The sequence below is a fragment of the Eublepharis macularius genome, chromosome 4 (assembly GCF_028583425.1).
Source record: "Eublepharis macularius isolate TG4126 chromosome 4, MPM_Emac_v1.0, whole genome shotgun sequence".
Taxonomy (NCBI): Eukaryota; Metazoa; Chordata; class Lepidosauria; order Squamata; family Eublepharidae; genus Eublepharis; species Eublepharis macularius.
This window is the reverse complement of record NC_072793.1, coordinates 157,691,774-157,713,330: the sequence shown is the minus strand read 5'-3', so window position 1 is coordinate 157,713,330 and position 21,557 is coordinate 157,691,774. Positions and strand designations below refer to the sequence as shown.

General features: G+C 43.2%; 1 protein-coding gene across 2 annotated transcripts in view; it reads right to left on the bottom strand.

The window, feature by feature from the left end:
• LOC129329319 (C-type lectin domain family 2 member D-like) overlaps positions 1–21,557 on the bottom strand; it is a 76,296-nt gene that overhangs the window by 42,086 nt on the left and 12,653 nt on the right. The window contains exon 8 of one of the 2 annotated variants that reach the window (XM_054978825.1): positions 17,444–17,697. The exons of the other annotated variant lie outside the window; for it this stretch is intronic. Coding sequence (XP_054834800.1) covers positions 17,583–17,697 — 115 coding nt within the window. The 3' untranslated portion in view covers positions 17,444–17,582. Of the gene's footprint in view, positions 1–17,443; positions 17,698–21,557 lie in introns of those variants that run through there. 2 annotated transcript variants of the gene reach the window in all.

Genomic DNA, 21,557 nt, shown 5'->3' with positions numbered 1-21,557 from the left:
CTTAAGCCTCCATGAGTTTGTTTAATCCTGTCAAGCTCAGGCCTCATTTAAACTGAACACTCATGGGGGCAAAAAAACCTGGTACTTAGCTAGTATATCTTTTCAACCGGGCTGCATGCCAAGTCAGCCACTCAGCCTATGTAATTTGGGGATGCTAACTAAGCACTCAGTGGTGCTTAGTATATGTAGCAGCCCAGTTTAAAAGTGGTACCATGGGAGTGCAGAGTCCCGCAGATAAATGTGCGCCCTACTGAGTGTCACTGTTGACCACGGCTATTTCTCAAGAGTTTAGATACTTCAAGGTGCTTCAGGAGATTTATCTCCCTCCCCCCATTTTACAAATTTCACATGTGTGCGTGCACACACCCCCTTACATCACTTGCTGACTATTGTCTGGTGTTGTTATTCATAATAGAATGACATTTCTGCAAATGGACTAATTCACTTTAAAGTGTGTTTTTCTGGTCTTTTTAAAACAGCAAAATCATAAATGAGCCCCCCAAAGTCAACTTCCCTGCATGATCACAGTCAACAGGCAAAATATTGAGGTGGCTGATCTTACGCCACAGTAGTAAGTTCTTGGTGAGGCCTACCCAACTGAAACGTCTTGTCAGTTTCTACTGGAGTCTCTGGCAATGTGAAAGAGGATCTGTGAGGCTATGCCCACTTCACTGAAAATTAGCAGCCATTTTTATGTAAAATTCTCTTAATAAAACAAAAGCAGGTGTGATTCATACATAGCCCTTTCCAAAAGTCTAAATCTGGCCCACCCATGCATAGACAGGAAGAGAGCTCCGTCCTGCACTCCTCCCCCCAGTGCTGAAGGGAAGTGGGAAGTTGGTGCCGCCGCCTCTCCCTTCTTGTGCTGCAGGGAGGCAGAAAGATTGTGCACACTTTCTTCTCTCCCCCATGCTATGGTAAGGTGGAGAAGGTAGTGCCCATTCTTCTTTCTCCCTTCACACCACGGGGAGTTTGGAGGGGGAGGGGGGAAGACAGTACCCTTCCCCCACCCCCATCAGGTCATGAGGAGGTGAGAAGATAGCACCTACTCTCTTCCTCCCACCACCGACAGGAAGCATTGCCACTGGCCATCTCCTCGTCCTTCCCTTCCACACTCAGGCAAGGCCAAACAGATCTGAATAGCATAGATGGGTGGCTGTGGGACAATAGGGTTGGGTGGTGAGCTGCTGTAGCACAGTGGTTAAGTGTTTTAACTGCAAATCAGCACCCTACTGGTTTGAATCCCACTACTGTAATGAGCTCAGCAGGTGGCCTTGGGTAAGCCACTCTTCTCAGCCCCAGCTCCCCAGCTGCATTGTGGGGATAATAATAACACTAATTTTTTCACCGCTATAGGTAAGGCACTAATCTGTCTAAAACAGCAGTACATAAGCGGAGTTGTTGTTGTTACTGCCAACCTCCAAGTGGGGCCTGGAGATCTGGAATATTCACCAGCCAACAGAGATCAGTTCCCATGGTTGTCTTAGAGGAGAGACTGTATGTCATTATACCCTGTTGAGGTCCCTCCCCTGCCCAAACCCCACTGTTCCCAGACTCCACCCCCAAATCTTTAAGAATTTCCCTAACTGGCACCCCAAGCAATCACTTAGGGCAGGGCATGTCTTTGTCTGTTCATACGTGCCCAATGTCCAGAAGGTATTAACACTAGCTGCATTATCACTCAAGCGACACACTCTTATTTGCAGAATATGATACTTTGTTAGTATCTGAATCATGGTTAGCAGAAAAATTTGTTAGTTATTATGTACTTCATTTATACCCCACCTTTCTACCCAATGGGAAACCAAGGTGGTGTATGTAATTTTCCTTCCCTCCATTTTATCCTTACAACAGCCCTATGAGGTAGGTTAGCCTGAGAGTATGTGACTGGCCCAAGGTTACCCTGCAAGCTTCCATAGCAGAGCAGGGGTTTGAACCTGGTTCTCCCAGATCCTAGTCTGGTACTCTAACCCCTACAACACATTGCATTCTAATGGTCTTGCTGACCACTGTAATGCACGTCTGTTAAATGCTTCTCAGAGGAATTAAGACCGTTTTATTTTTCACTGACTGAAATCCTATTTTATTTCAAGACAGTTCATGCATATCAGGATACTTTTGTTTTCTCAAGCCAGAATGTCTCAGTGAATATTGAGGACACATTAATGAGGGTGCAGAAGGATACAGTTTAGCAGGTCGGGGGTGGGTGGGGAGAAACTTGCTAGCCCAGACTGCTTCAACATTACTTTCAGGAAAAAAATGAGGCTAAATGCCTTTAAAAGAAGCTGTAACATGGGGATACTGGCTGATTCCAGATGGCCCTCCCCATCCCAAAACGTCGTGCATCGTTGCGCGGAAAACGCGAAATACCACGTTTTCTCGCGTGAGTTTTGCGCGATGTCACGCAAAACTCGCGCGAGAAAATGCGGTATTTCACGTTTTTCGTGCAGCGATGCACAACGTTTCGGGACGGGGAGGGCCGTCTGGAATCGGCCACTGTTGCCTTGTGCCTGGAGAGACTTGAGCTGTTTCCCATGTCCTTATAGAGATGACCCGCTCACAGAACATTGGCAGCTTTCCCCCAGGAATTCAGACGTCTCTGTTTGCAAAATGGTTGAGGGTTGTTTGGCTTCTGGTTTTTTGGCACCTTTTCTAGGACCGCAGGAAGTGCAGTCCCAGAAAAGGTGCTGAAAAAACAGAAGCCAAACGGCAATGCAGCCAGCATTCCGTAAGTGGGTCATCCATATAAGGGTGTGTGGAAACAACCTTGGTTAGTTAATAGTTAATAATTTGCTTTATTATAAATAGGATTTCATATTTATTAACCATCTTGGATATTCATTTGAAGAGAAAGGTGGGGTGTAAATAAATAAATAGCAAATCACTCTTGAGGATATGTATGAAAACTTAGTATCAATGACATGTACCTATATAAGGTGTCCAGATACTGTGAGATTTACTAGAGCCTATGAAAAGCACTGTTACAGTAGAACCAGCAATATTCTCAATAGTGACTAGTTGACCTGTCCACTAGCAGGCCTATGTAGGGCTGAATATAGGCCTGGGCCAGGTGGGAAATGTAGGCCCCATTTCTAACTGTACTTTTCAAGTACTTTTGTTATCAATGCTACATACATATGATTTATGTATGGCTATACATATATATGTACATGTGGTATATGATATACTTAAAACATTACAATAGAACACAATAAAAGAAATAGAATGGTAACGACTAAGGAGCCGCTAGTTTGGCAGAAAATCATGACCACATACAAGAAATTAAACAATGTAATCTTAGAACTATATGAAAAAACACTCTAACTACATCACATTAATGACAAAATGAATGATTTCTACAGAACGATTTATAAAAAAAGTAATGGCAAGCAATTTTATTCAAGAAGTATGTAATACTAAGATGATAATAAAATACTGTACTGTAATGAGAAACTCTAAATACATTCTGTATTGGGAATTTCAGATCAGAAATGGGCATCACTTCTTCACATTTCGAAATGCTTTACATGCTTTTCTTTGGGAAAATTCATGAATAACATCAAAAAAACTTTGCCTTGCCACTGTTGATGTTTAAAATGGCTAAACCATTCGACTGTACTTGCACCACTGTGAACTGAAAGTATGACTTAATTCATTTTAGAACACTAAAGTTCCTCATTAGAGGCCACAGTTACTGGTAATGACAGAAAAACGCACAATGTGAATATGATATTTGGAAAAGTATTGCCCAATCTCAAGTTCAATATCTGGCCATAATTTTTTTTCAGTGACACAACATTGAGTTTAAAATTCACATCAAAAATTATTCTAAGTACTTCACTCTGAATTTCACTTGAAATGTGATATTGTAGCTGAAAATAACTAGCTTTTTGTGACAACTCGTTCTTATATACTCGTTCTTATATACTCGTTCTGCTTAAGCTGCCACAAAAACATCAAAAAGTCCACAAATGTCCCTGACTGCAGAAAAGCGACAAGAAAGGCCATCAATAACAAACTCAATTGTGCTGTAGAACACATTCATCCTAAAATAAGTTTTGAGGCTTTATCTATTGGCAGGCGCAGATTAACGGACAGGCTTTGCCCAGGGAGCAATTATTTAGCAACAGGGTTTTTTTTAAAAAAAAAAACACACTTAAATTACTTAATGAAAAGATCTCCGGCAAAAGTACATGGCTGCTAGATTGATTCCATAGGTGCACACATAGTTTGTGTCAAGCTCATTGCTATGGTCTGACTGTTGTAATAAATGCAACATCACAATTGGGAAAAAGCTAGTTGCTAGTAGCAAATGCAACACTAGTACTGTGCGTTGCCCATTTATGTCACAACAAATAGCCCAGGTCCTAGGGGCCCATGACCACCTTAATCCACCCCTACCTGTTAGAAATAGAAGAGAATCAGAATGAGTTACAATTCTACATTTACCTGTAAAACTACGGTGACTGCTGAGGCAAGTCAGCACTGTCACAACATCAACAAACATCTCGTCAAAATTTTTCTGTACCTCCTTGTTTTCCATGAATTGTCACTTAAATAAGCAAAGAGTTAGTTTCTGTTAATGACTCTTATTTGTTTATATTTTATCTGTATTAATCCTCTTTAAATTTTAATATTTAGTGCTAATGGATGCCCCTTAACACTCTTGGAGTAGGCCCTCTCAAAATCATAGACCCATGCCAACTAGTCCCACTCCCCCCCCCCTCTGTTCTGCACAGGGTCAGAGTCCCCAACTCTTTTAAGCCTGCGGTCACTTTTGGAATTCTGACACTGGATGGTGGATGCAATCACAAAATGACTGCCACAAGGTGGAACCATCCACAAAATCTCAGAGAATGAGGTCATGTATCACTTAGTATGGCATTTAAAGATACTGGCATTTAAGTGGTTGGAAGCTGTATTTGGTCCCTTTAAGTAGTAATGGGGTAATTGAACTAATTGTTATATAAGTGGGTATTTGGAATAATTAAGTACCTGTTCCATCGCGTCATTGTTCTTTCAATATTGGAGGTTGAAATAGTAGAAGAAGATATGATGGCAAGTATATAATTTCACAATTTTGTCACATGTTCGTACGGACAAGTTTTGGTTAGCAGCTTAGCACATTATGGTTTATTATAGAAGTAACGGCCTGAAGAAGGAAGTGGGTAAAAGTGAAAGAGACCGGTTGAACTCGTCGCCGTGCTGTGGACATTGCTTTTAGTGAAGTTAACAGCCACTATCACTATATCGTGGCATTGCTGCTACTACTGACCATTTTTTGGACATTGGGTGTATATGTATATATCCCGCATGAGCGGTGCACATTGAATTTGTACTAATGAAGGCTAATTTGAACTGGATATACATTTGATTTTGTATTTCATTAGTCCGTATACTGGGCATTGTGTCGTAGTGAGTCTGGGACTGTATGAGAATTATTATTGTAATCACACTGTATCCATTGTGTGTACTTTGGAACTTCCTTGAGCCTGCGTGCTCTTTCGGTTTTGTATACTTTAGGAAGTGGTTCCCTTTTGCTGGTTGGTCTTATATTGAGCTGGCTTATCCAACACTGAACAATGTTGGTCTCCACAAAATGTTGACTTTTATCTACATTCGCATTCAAGCCAAGCCATTGGCTCTATGAAGTTATCTACCACTAGGGGTCAGCCTTGTACAATCTCTTTCTAGCCCTTCGGAAAATTGCAGGTAGCAGAGCATCTGCTTTTAAAATTATTATTATTATCTTTTTATTAATTTTCCAAACTCTCAAAGAAGAAAAAAAATCTTTTAACAAAATAGAACTTGCAAAACATTTTAAAAGTGACAACCTGCCAACATGATTTGAAACATTATATATAGCTCACTATTGCTCTTTACATTACGGTTTTAAATAGACATAAATTTCAAAGCATACTTTTTGATAATTACCATAAGCCCAACATTTCTAAATTACCAAGTGTTTGATAAGGAAGTTTTGTTACCAAAAAATTATTTCTAGAAGGAAAATCTAAGAAAGGTTCCCATTTAGTATAAAATTCTGTTGTTCTCAAACGGGTTTACTTGTAAATATAACTTTTCCATTATATTTTCCATTATGATTTGATCCCAAACTTTGCTATACCAGGAGTCCAAGTTTGGTAATGTTGGTGATTTCCAATGGGAAGCAATTCTAAATTTCTACCAGGACATTCCATCAAAGACTTAAAGGTTGCTGTAGTTCAACAGAAACCTTTCAAAAACAAAATCCAATGGGAGGCTGCTGAATTGGAATTCATATACAAATTTGACTCTGTCAAGCTGGGACTGAATAGGGACTATGAATGGTTATCACATTATCACAGGTAACAGATTTCCTTTACAGAGGCGGGGTCTGGGGGAGCCCAGTGGTGCCTGGCGTGGGTTTTCGGGGACCACAGTTCTCTTTGTCAGATGCATCTGGCGGGGAGAGCTGTGGTTATCGAAGGCTTATACTACATAGGAATTGGATGGTCTAGCTGTTTTACTGCTGCAAACTAACAGGGCAAACTCCCTTGAAGCCTCACCCAAGCCAACTGACCCTGAAAGGACACCAAAAGGAGATGTTTACATTTACTAGCAAAGGAATGTTTTGGTTGCACCCTCCCTTTCCCCCCCTAACTGCATCTTCTCTCTCCTCCCCTCCTCTTCTATATTTGACCAGTTTATGTACTATGCATCTGACGAAGAGAACTTGATTCTCGAAAGCTTATGCTACAATAAAATTGGTTAGTCTTAAAGGTGCTACTGGACTCTTTTTGATTTTGCTACTACAGACTAACACGGCTAACTCCTCTAGATCACAGGCCTTTTTTGCACAGATGATTTTTGACACTTCTGGCCCCACTCCTCTTCAGATTTTCTTTCAAATTCTGGATGCTCAACTCCCCCTTCAGATTTCAGTGTGGCATTTCAAGGGTTCTCTTCTGAATTTTCTGCTGCACAACTAGCTTTTCCAGGCTTGGATTTTGTGACTAAAATGCAGGGGAAGGGGGCAGGACCATTTCCAGGGCTGTTTTGGCCTTTGAGTGGAGACTCAAGAGGCAAGGCCGGAGAGCAACCAGTGGGCAACAAGCTACCCCTTGACTTGCATGACTCACCTAGGTCTGGCTGCTCCCCACCGTTTAATAGCCGCCACCCCAGAAAAAAACAGTGTGCTTCACTGGTTAGTGTTTCAGACTAGGATCTCAAATCTCCATTCTATTATGGAAACTCATTGGGTGACCTTAGCCAATGTACACACTCTCAGCCTGATTTACCTCACAGGCAGGTCTGGATTGGATATTAAGCCGGCTGAAGGCCTCCACCTTCCACTTGGGGCTGGCCAGCCCTGTGACTCACCAGGGCTGGCGATTTGGCCGCAGGGGGCGCTCTTCCACAGGCCTCCTATAGCCGCCCTAGCGGGACGCTGGCGGGCGGAGGAGGCGCTGCGGCACCTTTCCCTGGCGCGCCCTTCCGTGGTCGAGCCTTCTGTACGGGCTCAAAGGACGCACAGAAAAAACCTCTTGGCTTTCGTCCTGGCTCTGCTGACCTCGGCCAGCTGCCAGTATCGCTCGTTTCTCTGCCCAGGTTCTGCACAATCCAAGGGTGGAGAAACAGGGCAAAGGGTGTAACTGAGATGGCGTAACTCAAAACGCTTCGATGACAGATGGATTAAGTTGCTGGTTTCTGATAGGAAACTAAAAGGAGAACTAGGCTGTTTTCGCAATCTCATCCAACAAGAGCCAGGGCAGAATGGTCAACTTTTTCAGGTGGGTAGCCATGCTGGGCTGCCGTAGAAGAGCAAGATCTGGGTCCGGGTCCAGTTAACACCTTAAAGACCAACTAGATTTCCAGAGTATGAGCTTTCCAGAGTCAGCTGCCCCCTTCCTTGCTGGAGTTTACATGCCTTCCTCTGTTCCACTGAAGTCTCTGCCTGTTTACTCCGAAGCAAGCCCCGCTGAGTTCTAGGGGACTCGCCCCGACTCATGCAAAGGATCGCGACCTTGCCCGACTCTCAACCGGTAGATCGTGTAGCCCTGAGTCCTTTGGCGGCCCCCGTGTCTGCTCGACCTTCATTACTGGTCCGCACCCCTCCCCCGCCTGTGGGAGAGCTGATTCTCTGGTGCTGGGGGTGACTCACAGCTCACCCCCAAAAGAGCACATTTCAAAAGACGAGTTGCTGCAATGGCACAGCCACATGTGTCAAAGCAGATTCCCCCTCTAAAGGGACACGTTCTGAAATAAGAAGCAGTCCCTTTACATAACTAAAGCTTTAAAAAAGTACAACCATCTATTGCTGCACCCAATGGCTATAGGATCTCGTTCCCACCTTCAAAGCCCTCTATGCCCTTACCTCGCATTTTGTTTCCGCTATATTAGAACCTTCTTTACACAAATATAAAGCCAGAGTCCCGCTGCGTTCAGTGGTGCTTACTGCCAGTTAGGGATAAAAAGGATTATTCATTTTTATTTGGTATTTATTTAATCCGCCTTTCTCACCGAGGCTCAAGGCAGATTACACAGCATAAGTCTACACGATCAACAGCTGAGACATTCAATAAACAAAACGATAGGGTATGCCTTGGAGAAATCTCCAAAGAAGCATAAATTCAAATGCAGGAATACAGAGATGACGCGCTGCTGAAACAAAACATAGGTAATTTGAGGTGACATAAGCGACTGGAAACTACCCAGTAGGAGCCTATCTGCATCCAAAGACAGTGCCAGCAGCATCAGAAACAAGCGCCCCCAGAATTGAAAGAGAAGCAGCAGGCAGTTGTTTTTATCCAAAGGCGTGGGGAACTATTTTGCCTGCTAGAAGTACAAGGCAGAGACTCCTGAACTGTCATTCAGCCTCTCTTCGAGGCAGCGGGGCAGAGCCGCAAAACCTTTCACTGCGCCTGTTTGTTGGGGGGAGGGTCCCCGCAAAGCAACTATATCCTGAGCGCCAGGGGGCTGGGCGGGAAGAGGACGGTTGTACTCACTCCCATTTCTGCGATAAGCACGGGTACTCTGGGCGTCCCACTGCCGATCTGCACAGGGTGGATCCCGCAGTACTAGAAATACTTCGCAGGAACCGAAATCAGCTGACGCAAACCAAATTGGGAATGAGACTACGAAGCAGCGGGAGGCAACCTGCTCCTCGCCCCTCCTAGACCCAGCTCTCGCCATAAAATCGCTTCCGAGGCTAACATTGTTGGTGGGGGTTGAGTTTCCCTGGACTAGGAGCGAAAGAAACGCCCATTCTCAGACATGGTTTCTTGCCTGGAAAGTTCTTAAGAAACTGCTTAATAAGGGAATCTATTTCCATGCAAATACTTGGAGCCTGAGAGCAGAACCACAAGTGACAAAAGGCACCGGTTGGACACTTGTCAGCTTCCCTCAAGTTTTGATGGGAAATGTAGGCATCCTATTCTCGCAGCTTGGCTCTCTGACTGCTGTCCAATGGACTTTTCAACTGTCACTTGTCCAACATTCCGCCAAGCTGCCTACATTTCCCATCAAAACTTGAGGGAAGCTGACAGGTGTCCAACCTGTGCCTTTTGTCACTTGTGGTTCTGCTCTGAATCAAAGTTCCATGATCTTATATAGGTTTTTAGGATTGAAGGCACATTCCCTTACAAGCACACAAAACAGATTTTTTTCTCTTTGCTGTAGATAATGGATGGGTTCAAAAGGTTGGGGGTTCCCCTACTGTGTGGGCACAGTGAATGGCACACACCAGGCCATAATATCACTACTCCAGCAGCTCCCCCTACCCCCACACTATGCATGCATGTGTGTTGTGTGGTGTCAACTTGCCTCTGACCTGTGATGACCCTTTGAATGAAAAATCTTCAAAACTTCCGGCTGTTAACAATTTTATCAAACGGTTTTCAAACACTGACTTTGTAAGATTGTCTATTATGTATTCATTGTTATGGATTTGAGTACTTTTTGCACTAATTGCATTTTATAAAGATTCCTTGGTTATTTCCATTACTGGTCGCTCCGGGTAGTTTCTAGTTGTTCCTGTCTGTCATTACCGGAGGAGCCCTCTTTGTGTTTTAGCTGTTAACAATCTTGAGGCTGTTTTTACCCATGCTATAAGGCTGGAGAAAAAGAAATAATTCCCAATCTTACTAAGCCAGCTTTCAGCATTATATTACTAAGGGACAAACTAGATGAGACATTTTGGCACAAGTGGGGTCTGGGTTATGATAATCAGAGTCAGGTCAGGGGAATCCCTACTGATCCCAAAAGTCTCATCTAGTTCAGACCTAATTAGAATCATAGAATCATAAGGTTGGAAGGAACATCCAGGTCATCTAGTCCAACCCCCTACAGAGTGCAGAAAATTCACAACTACCCTCCCCCAACCACCCCAATGACCCCTACTCCATGTCCAGAAGATGGCAAAACACTCTCAGAATCCTTATCCAAACTGGTTTGTGGGAAATTGCTACCTGACCCCAAAGTGGCAATTGGCATTACCCTGGGCATGTAAGAAAGGCCACAAGAACTAAGCACTGTAAATGTATGGTGTATTTGAGGCATCTGTCAGTAAGCATTCAAAGGATTTACGCCCCAGAGCTATGCTTTTGCACCATGAAACACCTTGGATTGTTGGCCCTGTGATTCTCTATGGTGCATAGTTGCTTTCATTGCAATGTAGAGCCAAACAAAATGAAAGGTTGTCCTTGCGGCCCCCACAAGGATGCCACTGACATTTTAAAGCCATTTGAAAATGCTGTGAGGGCCCTATCATGATCAGGAGGCTAATGAAGATGTTGCAACACTGGTATGATGTATCTACCCCATTCAGACTGGAACCTTTCATTTGATTCAACAGCTTTCAAAGATGGCCTCGTGTAACCTTCATTGCAGCAGTCTAATCTAGACATCTTTCTCTGGCTTATAGACAGCTTTCTTTGGCTAGGTCCTTACGTAACTCCCATAAGAGAGAATGTAAACCTCCCATGGTAACTCTGTCCCTCCTGTCATATGGTTGGGGAGAACTTGCTGCACCCCCTCACAAAGTTAACTTCCCCTGCCTCTGCTCTTGTACACTGATGGTCTGCATTGTAGGAGAAATTTAGTAATGTCATGTACACAGTCTAAATCTGGCTGGAGGTGGTACAGTCAATACAGAAACATCATGGCAAACACTCATGCACTACCATTTGTGCAAAACATTTCATTTGTGCAAAACTCAACAAATGAGCCAGAAATACACATGGAAATGGCTGCTTCTGTTCATGAATGATGAACCAAAACCAGGAAACCCAAGTTATAACAACAACCTCCCTCTGAAAAGTTTGTGTGTTTCATTTTGGTCCTTATCTTTGCAGCAGTGGCAGCAACAGCAGGCAGGCAGGCAGTGGGACACCCCACCTCACCTATTAGCTTTGGAAACGTTTGGAAGGGAGAATGTGCTCCCCCCCCCCCGCAGTGCTGCCCTGAGCACTGGTCTGTCTCCCCCATTTCCATGAGGGCACTTAGGTCAGTTGCTGCGAGGAAAAGAATCACTATAAAAAAATAACAACACTGCCGGGGTTCTTTTTTCAGGGACTGAGGGACTCTCCTGGAGCGATACGGTCTGTGTACAAAATCTTTATATTTATTTCGGAGCTTGACAGAAGCATGTATTTTTGTATATGAATTGATAATTTTGAATCTTGAGTAATTAATTCTATATTTATTGCACTGAGCACTTTGACATATGAAATGATTGATGTTAATTAATGTTTATTGAGAGTTTAATTAGTCCCAAGTGTTATTTTTGTTAGTGATTCTATTTGTCCTTGGGAATGCCTCTTTGTTCTGAGTATGTGAGAAAAGAATAACATGGGACTTACATCTGATTAGACCTCTTTATACGGGAATGTGCATTTTGGTTTATTTTGCAGCACTACCTGGGCACTGATCAATCTCCCCCACCCTTTCCTAGGAGTAAACACTACTGAATAACATGGGACTTACATCTGAGCAGACTTGTTTAGGATTTGCCCCCCCCATCCAACATCTGCCAAAACATTATTTAAAAACAATTTCCACATCAATCTTAAGTCAAGCCCCCAAGCCATTCAACTACTCTGCCCTTTCAAAAATCATCCTGCCTGCCTACAGTCAAAAGAGTATCTATGGGGAAAACACAGGTCTATGGTGGGGGGAGAGGCTCAATCATGCTGTCTGCCTGCACTTGGGCAATGGAAATTGGTGGTGATTAATGTGAGAAAGAGAATGCTGAACATCAAAAGGAAGAATTTTTCCTTCAGTGTGGGAATGAAATGGTGAAGCACAAGAAAACATGGCAGCAACAAGATGATGCACTATCATAACTTAGAAAAAGAAAAAAGTGACTATGAAGCAAGATTGTTTATGGGGCCACCACTGCCCTGCTACTGCTTTACCAGCCAGCCATAGCACAAACCTACTGATAATCACCTTATTCAGGGTCTGTCGGTGTCTGTTTAGTGTAAACTGAGGAAAAACTTGGTAGAACATTGGTTTAGAGGGAGGGAGAGTAACGGTTGATGTGAGTTGTTGGTTAAGAGCAAAAATAACTGCCCTAGAGCCTCTTTTCTCCAAGCCTCCCTTGAAAAAAAAACCCCAGTGTACTCATGTGCTGCCAACACTTGCCTTCCCCCAAACATGCTTTATGGTCCATAAAACCAAACCCCATTGTGTGTGCTCCCAAACTCAGTGGGCTGATGGTTTAGAGGAAGAACTCTGTTCTGTGCAATTTTGGTGTTGTTAACTGCAAAAACAGCTGCCCCCAAGAGCCTGGAAGCCCTCATTGCAAAGAATGGGACCAAGACTTGTGATAGTGGAAAAACCCAAATGGATTAGATTCAAACCAGTACCCCCACCCTTGGGAAAAAAATAAAGGTACATAGTTTGTTCAGAAAACCCAGCTTCAAAACTGAAAAGTTTTTGTGCACGCACCTACCACCATTTATCTTATAATAAAAGTACAGTGGAACCACTGAGTTCCACTCCAAAATATTGTGGTGGAAAATGGAATGAACTCATTCCAGAATGTGAAAGTCCTGGCAAACGCGGTCCCATTCCAGACATTCTCCTGCAGTGGGCTGGTAGTTGGATGGACTTTGAAAGGATCCCTACTCTTGATTCAGTTACTTAAGCTTCCATTGAACAAGTGACAGATTTATTAAAAGTCTGTCAGTATGAAAACTGTTCGAGAGGTATAATCGGTGATGGGCCACACACATATCATCACCCAACGCTGCAAGTGACACAGGCAAGTCTACTACTATAAAAGCCTTGTCAATATAAGGGCTAAATAAGGCTGCTCTTACAGGTGGTATGAACTCATCCTGAACAGCAATTAGCTTTGAATGTACATTATGATCAGTGTAGCTTTCTCCTTCAGCGATCCTATTTCCTATTTTTGGGAACTGTTGAGAAGGCAAATCCACCCACTCTTATGTTTTACTGTGTGGAAAGGATTCTGCCATTCGAAGAGGTCCCGGGAAGATCCTCCAGTAGCAGGGGGGGTGGTCCCCCCACCATTGCCCTTTAATGTACTTGGTCAATTTATTATTGCTTATTGTATATTGATTTTAGAATCATTGTTTTCTTGCAATTATTGATTTTAACTGTTGTTCACTGCTCAGAGCCCCTGAGGACAGGCTGTTTATAAATAAGTAAGTAAGTAAGTAAGTAATAATAAAGACCCATATTCCAGACCAAAGAAGTAACTACATTTAGTAATTCTCTGGATGTGCAGATGGGTTCTAGGTATTCATGCAGTTCAAATAGACAGTTGCCTTGAAAACCCTGAACTGGGTAGAAAGATGGTGTTAAAAGTTTAAAATAAGTTTTTTTTAAAAAAAAACTTTCTCCTGGCCAGACTGCAAGTCATATGTTTGGATGCTTTTCATGAAAGATACTCAAATATTGAAAACTAGGTTATCACTGGAGAAGGCAGTTTTAGAATCTCCTTTTAAGAGAAGGTTTTCTGTGCATAGTGACTTTCTTGTTAACTGCCAGGGATCAAAGGATTCAGTCTGCTGCCTGTAATCTTAACTGACATGGTCCAGGAACATTTTTACAATGAAATCTACCTTAGGTGTACACTACGATTTCAGTACCACTCATAGATCTTTTGCAGCCAGTTGCCTTATACAGAATCAAGCAAACAATTTTAAAAAACACTGTGAACCCCAACTATTAAAACAAACTCAAATAAAACAACAAGCTTGAAATACTGAAAAAGGTTTATAGAAACAGTAAGAAAATGAATTCCATTACATCTGCAAAGCATATAAAATATACTGGATGCATATGAAAAATCAAATATAATCAGATGCCAGCAATATCTACAAATTTATTATGATAAAGTTACATTAGAAATAAGCAACCCAAGATCCACTCTGGCCTGCTTAAAGAAACTCTATACAGTCTGAACAAGCGACCACACAGACTGCTATGAGACCACAGAATTTTAGAGGGAGCGCAGAAGGACCCACCTCATATCTGTTTTTAACTGATGCAATCCGCCCTGAGCCCGTTTGCAGGGAGGGCAGAACAGAAATATAATGAAATAAATTTCCCACCCATGAATCATCCCAATCCCTCCAGAATTACTGATTATACAAATTTGATTACAATAATTTTTCCAATTTAAGCTAAAAATGTAATCCAAAATAGGTTTGTAAGTGGTGAAAAACCATAAGCAACAGTAACAGAATATACAAGAGATGACCATTTTGTAGATCAGTGTTCTGCAAAGCAATGTATCCAGGAAGCAAAGAAAACAGGTGAATTAAAACGAGTAAAAATACAAATAAGATTACCCAAATAATTTGAATTTTGTTTAGCCAAGATCTGTTGGCTGTTACAAAAAAGGACAGCTATGAGGAGGCTGTTTCTTTGGTGTATTTAAAAAAAAAACAGTTTGCCCATCTACTGACCAATCTTTCATGATGTACAGATAGTAATTCATATATCTTGACCTAAAACAACCTCATCTGGACAAAACTGAATTTTGAGCTACATCCATCACAGAAAACATCCCTGATCTCTAGAAGTTACCACAGGCTTCAGATCTTTCAGCCCCACTTTTCATTCTCCAAGACAAGAGTCTTCTCCCTAAAATGAATGTCTTCAATAAAATATTTTGTTCTGTAAACTGCCAAACTTCTGGGGTGAGTTTAGAGCACTCAGAAAAAGTCTCAAAGTTTAAATGCTATTCCTATTCCATATTATATGGAATCCATCTTATTTTGGCATATTCTGATATACCAGTATTTATATTCCTGAATAATCTAGAGAGATTTAAGAATATCCAGAAATTTCAGTTTAAAGGTTGCAGCACTTGCCTCCCTCTTTGCAGGATTTCCAGGCAGCAGGAGGAAGGGGGAGAGAGGCAGAATTACTGAATGTGTTCTTTGCTATATGCCATCACCAGGTCTGGCTGCTGCCTTGGTATTACTGGCTTGCTCAGTTGGATGCTGGGATTCTCTGGATTGATGTTGGCTCCATTCGGCTTGCTTTGACCCCGGTTTCTGCCTGACAATCTTTCAGTGAAGCTGGTTCTCTGGGGCTTGCAACTGTGTCCCTTGCTTCCATTTGATTCTGGTGGGATTCTCTGGTTTAACATTAGTTCTGGTGGGATTTGTTGGTTCTGTTTGCTTTTGGTCTTTGGTTGCTGTTGTGTGCTTGGCTAAGGCTTCCTGTGCCCTGAAGAAAGCCTTGGATTCCTCCCAGGAGACTGGCTGTGGGCAGCTTGTTCAGGGACTTGTAGCATTTGGACCCTTCTGTCCAATTCTCTTAAAATTTGGACATGCAAGGGTAGGTTCCTTGCAATTTTGGTGCAGTTTGTTTGAAAAATGCCCCCCTCCAGCCTCCCCTCGCTGAATGATCTCCCCACAGGGAATAATGGAGCTGAATATATTCAGAATTCCAAATAAAATACAAATCTGAGTAGTATGCCAGTATTTCTGGACCCAAATATTGGCAATACCAAATATATATGGTATTCCGAATACTCAAATCCAAATAATAGCCATTTTTTAAATACACACCAATGGTTTCTGTCTAGGGGCATAAAAGGCCATTGCCCTTGGCTCACTGTCTCAATCCCCCACCATTCACTTAAGCCCAAACTGATGCTAAAAGTTTACAGAAGGCTGAAGGAAAGGGCACCCAATACAATACAATCCGCCTGGGTTTGGGAAGCAGTGCAGCTCTCAAAGCTGCATTACAAGCCAGCAGCTCAAGATCCACTCTGTGCTTGCCAGGCTCCGTAAAGTCTATTTATGAAATCTGGGCAGGACTAGTTTTGGGAAAGGAGTGTAGCTAAACAACTCACATTAGAAGGCAGCGGTCCATGATCCACTCTGGGCCTGCTAGGAAGAACTGTGCACTTGACTGAGAGACTACGTAACGCCTCCCTGCCAGATCTGACCTAAGTGGGTCTGCGAAGGAAAAAGACTCTGCAATTCACATGCAAAACCAGCGGCTCAAGGGCCACTCTGGGACTGCAAGGAAGAAGCCATGTACTTGTTCATGAAGCAGCCTAAAGCCTACTGGTAAAATTAGACTCATTTGGGGTTTGGGCACTGAAATGGCTCTGGAAAAAAAATCAGTAGAAATGTTAACGATGTTCACGAACAGCTCTAATATGAGTTCATATGTCTTGAAAATCTGTATTATGATATGAGCACTCATCTTCAAACGTTCTGAAAAGAGTGGAGTAGTTTTAAAATGAACAAAGGCCTTTCATGCTATGCACCTTCAATCCCTGCTCTACTAATAAAACATTCCCCTCCGAAGCCAAGCCATGACCATCTTAAAGTGCCGAATTACACCATTCTAAGGCCACTGATGCCAAGGGGTTAGGAGGGCACGACTCTGCTTAGGATGGCACTGTCAATAGCCGTGAGGATGCTTCCACAGCAGGCTCACTGCCAAAGCTATGCCACATTGTGATCACCCAGCTTTTTTAACTTGTACAATGACGGCAACTGCTGAACCCAAACCACACACTTCTCAGTTACCACGTGTCCCAACAGCATGATAAAAAACTTTTGCACACTGCCTGCAACACAGGTGACATGAAGACAATTGGTGGTTCTGAGATCAAAGGAAATGTTGCTATTAACTTAATATTTGGTCAGATACTATGGTTTCTTCTCTTTAGAAGCCCAATACAAAAATTCTGCTGTCGGCTCTGAATTCAGCCACTCTTGCAAGATCATTAATCATCAGGATTACTTCATGCTTGTGAAATCTTTTTTGCTCCAGTCTATTTGCATACCGATAGTATTTCTGCCCATAGGGAAGCTCCTCCACATCCATTTGCACTACTGAGGCATCCACTGCCTCTACCTACAGCAGAAAATCTTGAGTACTCAATTACCAGTTAGTGGGGTTTGATTATTTTATTTATGTCATTTATAGTCCACTTTTCTCACTGAGACTCAAGGCGGATTACACGGTATGAGATAAGTAGAATCTCATACATTAGTCAGAATGATGAGATTTTGCACAGATATCCTTTGCTCAAAATTAGAAAACAGAGAAATTGAGCTCTGCCAGAAGCTTAAGTAGGGAAGCATTTTCAGTTTCTTTCAAACACCATGAAGAGGTTTACGACATATCCAGTTGCGGCGGTTGTCACAGTCTGTGGAGCTCTGCACACCATCGTTGAGGGTGGCACAGAGGCCATTGCCTTTAATTCCAAACCTGCAACAAAGAAGTCAGACCAGATGAGAGCATTATGTTATGTCACACACTAGTTAACAAATGGCCTTTTCAAAGCCACATTCCTACCTTCTTCATTTTCACATCTTTCTTTATATTCAATATACCTCCAAAGAAATCATCTCTTTCAAACTATCCCAACCACTAAGAGCCAGCGTAGTCTAGTGATCAGAGTGTCAGACCAGGATCTGGAACACAGAGGGCCAAACTACAAGTGACGAATGACACAGGTTGGACACTTGTCAGCTTCCCTCAAGTTTTGATGGGAAATGTAGGCAGCTTGGTGGAATGTTGGACAAGTGACAGTTGAAAAGTCCATTGGACAGCAGTCGGAGAGCCAAGCTTCAAGACCAGGATGCCTACATTTCCCATCAAAACTTGAGGGAAGCTGACAAGTGTCCAACCTGTGTCAGGCGTCACTTGTAGCTTGGCCCTCAGATTTGAATCCCTGCTCTGCCATGGAAACTCAGTAGGTGACCTTAGGCCACTCACATGCTCTCAGCCTAACCTGCCTCACGGGGTTGTTGTGAGGATGAAAGGAGGACAGAAGAATGAACTAAGCAGCTTTGGCTGAGTCCCCAGTGGGGAGAAAAGTGGAGTATAAATTAAGGAAATAATAGACTCTTCTGGAAGGTCAGGTTCTATATGGTTCCAGAGGACTGCTCCGCAGTTCACTGCAATCAGTCTGTTAACAACTTTGCAGATTAAACCTCTCACGTACATTGCATATTAGTAATGACAGCATCGCATGGTCCTAGGGTGTCGATCTGTCCACTTGTGTGGAATACCTTTCAGCTTGATCCGGCTGAGGGTGTGGACTGGATTCTTGGATGTTTGAGATCTACTACCTGCTTGTAAGACCCTTGCCCTCCTGGCTGTTTAAATCTGCTGGGGGGCAGGCTGGCAGACAGAAATGGCCTCAGTTGCCCCTGGTGAGGGATACGTGCTTGGAGATCGGCAGGGGGAATGCAACACTGTTCAATCTCCTGTAACTCTGGTCTGCTTTTGATACTATTGATCATGGCACCCTTCTGAACTGCCTTTCCAGGTTGACTGGGAAACAGTGTTGTGCAGCGGTTCCAATTGTACCTCCGAAGTAGGTTTCAGAGTGTGGTGCTACTGCTCAGCTCCTTAGCCTCTAGCCCACAGGGTCCTGCATGTTACCGTTGTGCCCCCCTGCTTGCCAACATGTATATAAAGCCGCTAGAAGAGGTCATGCACAAATGTTGGCTGACATGCCACCAGTAAGTGGATGACACTCAGCCCTGTCTCATGCTTCCAGCAGATCCTAGCAGGGCTGTGGAAACTGTGAACAGGTGGCTGGAAGCAGTTTCAGAATGGATGCAGGTTAACCAACGGAAATGTAATCCGGACAAAATGGAAGTGCTACTGGTCAGAGGAAGGTTTAACTCGGGAAATGGGACATCTTGTGTTCTGGATGGGGTTGCACTTTTCCTAAAGGAGCAGGTTCACAGCTTGGGGTTGCTCCTGGACCCGGGCCTCTTGTTGGATAAACAGGTGGCTGCAGTGGCCAGGCATACCTTTCATCAGCTATGGCCCTTTTAGTGGGAGTGGGGAAGTTCTTGCCACTGTACTACATGCCCTGGTAACATCTAAATTAGATTACTGCAATGTGTTGTACGTGGGGCTGCCACTCTAGCCCTGTTTATCTATGGCAGCTCTCAATTTGCTTCCAGGCCCAATTCAGGGAGCTGGTATTGCTCTTCAAAACCCAACGTGGCTTGGGCACAGCATACCTGGACAACCTATTTCCATATGAACACAGCTATCCGCACCAGTCTTCTTTGGGTGCCCCTGCCATCCAATACAAGGCAGATGGCAGGCCGAGAAAGGGCCTTCTCACTCCTGGCATCAGCCTTTGTACTCCCTCCCCATGGAGGTTCATTTGCAACAGCCTCTGCTGTTGTCTTCTGCCAGAGGATGAAGGCTGTTTTTGTCTGTTTCCCCCAAATTAATTTGAAATGTGACGCTAGAAGATAGTTTTACGGGTATCATAAATGGCCAAATGGACAAGTGAGTGGGTACTAGATCAAATCAAGCCTGAATTCTCCCTAAACGCTAAAATGAGTAAATTGATGCTGTTGTAGTTTGGTCACATCAGGAGAAGACAAGACTCACTGGAAAAGACAAAAATGCTAGGAAGAGTGAAAGGCAGCAGGAAAAGAGGAAGATGCAACATGAGACAGACTGACTCAATAAAGGAAGCCACAGCCTTCAGTTTGCAAGACCTGAGCAAGGCTATCAATGATAGGATGCTTTGGAGGCCATTCGTTCATCGGGTCACCATAAATCAGAAGTAAATTGATAGCTCACACACACTCCTGGTAATGGTTACTGGCCCTCTTCCCTGGTTTTGGTATTTATTGAATTATTTTATACATATTTCATTTTAAATATTTTAATGTTGAAATGTTTTAATGTTTGCCACTGTGCGGTCCCTATTTGGGTAGAAAGGTGGCATGGAAATGTTTAATAAATAAAATACGGTTCAAGTCTTCTGTCTCCACTTTATTTTTTGACTTGTTCTGATCTGGGCCAAACTTCCAGCAGGCTTAACTGCTGACTGTAGAAGATGTTGGTCCCCAAGATACTGAAAATTAGCCACTCCTGCCTTGCAGTCCTAAACCTGACAGCAAGTCTAATTTAACTCACGGGGCTTTTATGAATAAAAATACATAGTATCAGGCTGCAAGATACTCAAAAGAAGATACTTACATAGCCATAACACATCAGCAGCATGAATGGGGGGAAATAGTGATCAATTAAGAGATCTAAGATATTTTCGTAGCACACAAGCATCAATTACAGTTCAAAATGGACACTGAAATTATTTTGCAAAAATGCAAACAACTGCTACACTATTGAGCTTTACACCTGGAAAAGCAGGTTCGGCTACTTATCTGATGACTATTTAAAGCGTCACGATAAGGTGACTCACTGCAGATCACAAGGTGCAGTGGAGGTACAGAAGGCTAAACTGAGCTTAGCAGAAGAGCTCCAAGCTCCCCTACAAACCCCTGCTGGCCTGGTCACCACCCAGACAGAGGTAAAACTCACTAAAATATTTTCACCTCAGGACAGACAGTAACCAGCACAGGTTACCTGTACAATTTGTGGGACAGAAGTGATGACGAGAAAATGCTGTCCGAATTGCTGTTGAAGAAGTGGCAAAAAGTTCAAGAGTTCACAAGAACTAATTAGATCTAAGATGAACAGGAATTGTCTTGCTAGCCCCATTGTTTACCCAGGACTGTGTACTAATCAGTTGTCTCTCAGCTGGGATTCATACTGAAGGTTGAACACCTAAGGAGAAGAGATGCCAACTGCCAACCAATCTAATCATCTAGCACATCTGTATCCTGCCCTTCCTTCAAGGAGTTTACGGCAGCATATATGGGTCTCCCTCTATTTTACCTTCACAACCACACTGTGAGATAGGCTAGACACAGACAGTTAGTGGCCAAAGGACAACCAACACATCTCATGGTGGTGTGGGGATTTGTGCCTGGGTTACACAGACCCTAATCTGACAAATTTGATGTAGCAGCTAGAGTGCCAGAATAGGATCTGAAAGTCCCGGGCTTGAATCCTTGTTCTGCCATGAAAGGTTGCTGGGTGACTTTGGGCCAGTCGTACCCCCTCAGCCTAACCTGCCTCACAGGGTTGTTGTGAGGATAAAGTGGAGGAGAGAACAATGATGTAAGCTGCTTTGGGTTCCTGGTGTGCAAAAAGCATTAACAGCAGCAACAACACTGACAGCACATTGGATCTCAAACACTAAAAATGTTTGTGTGTCTTAAACAACCCACCCACCCTCTAAG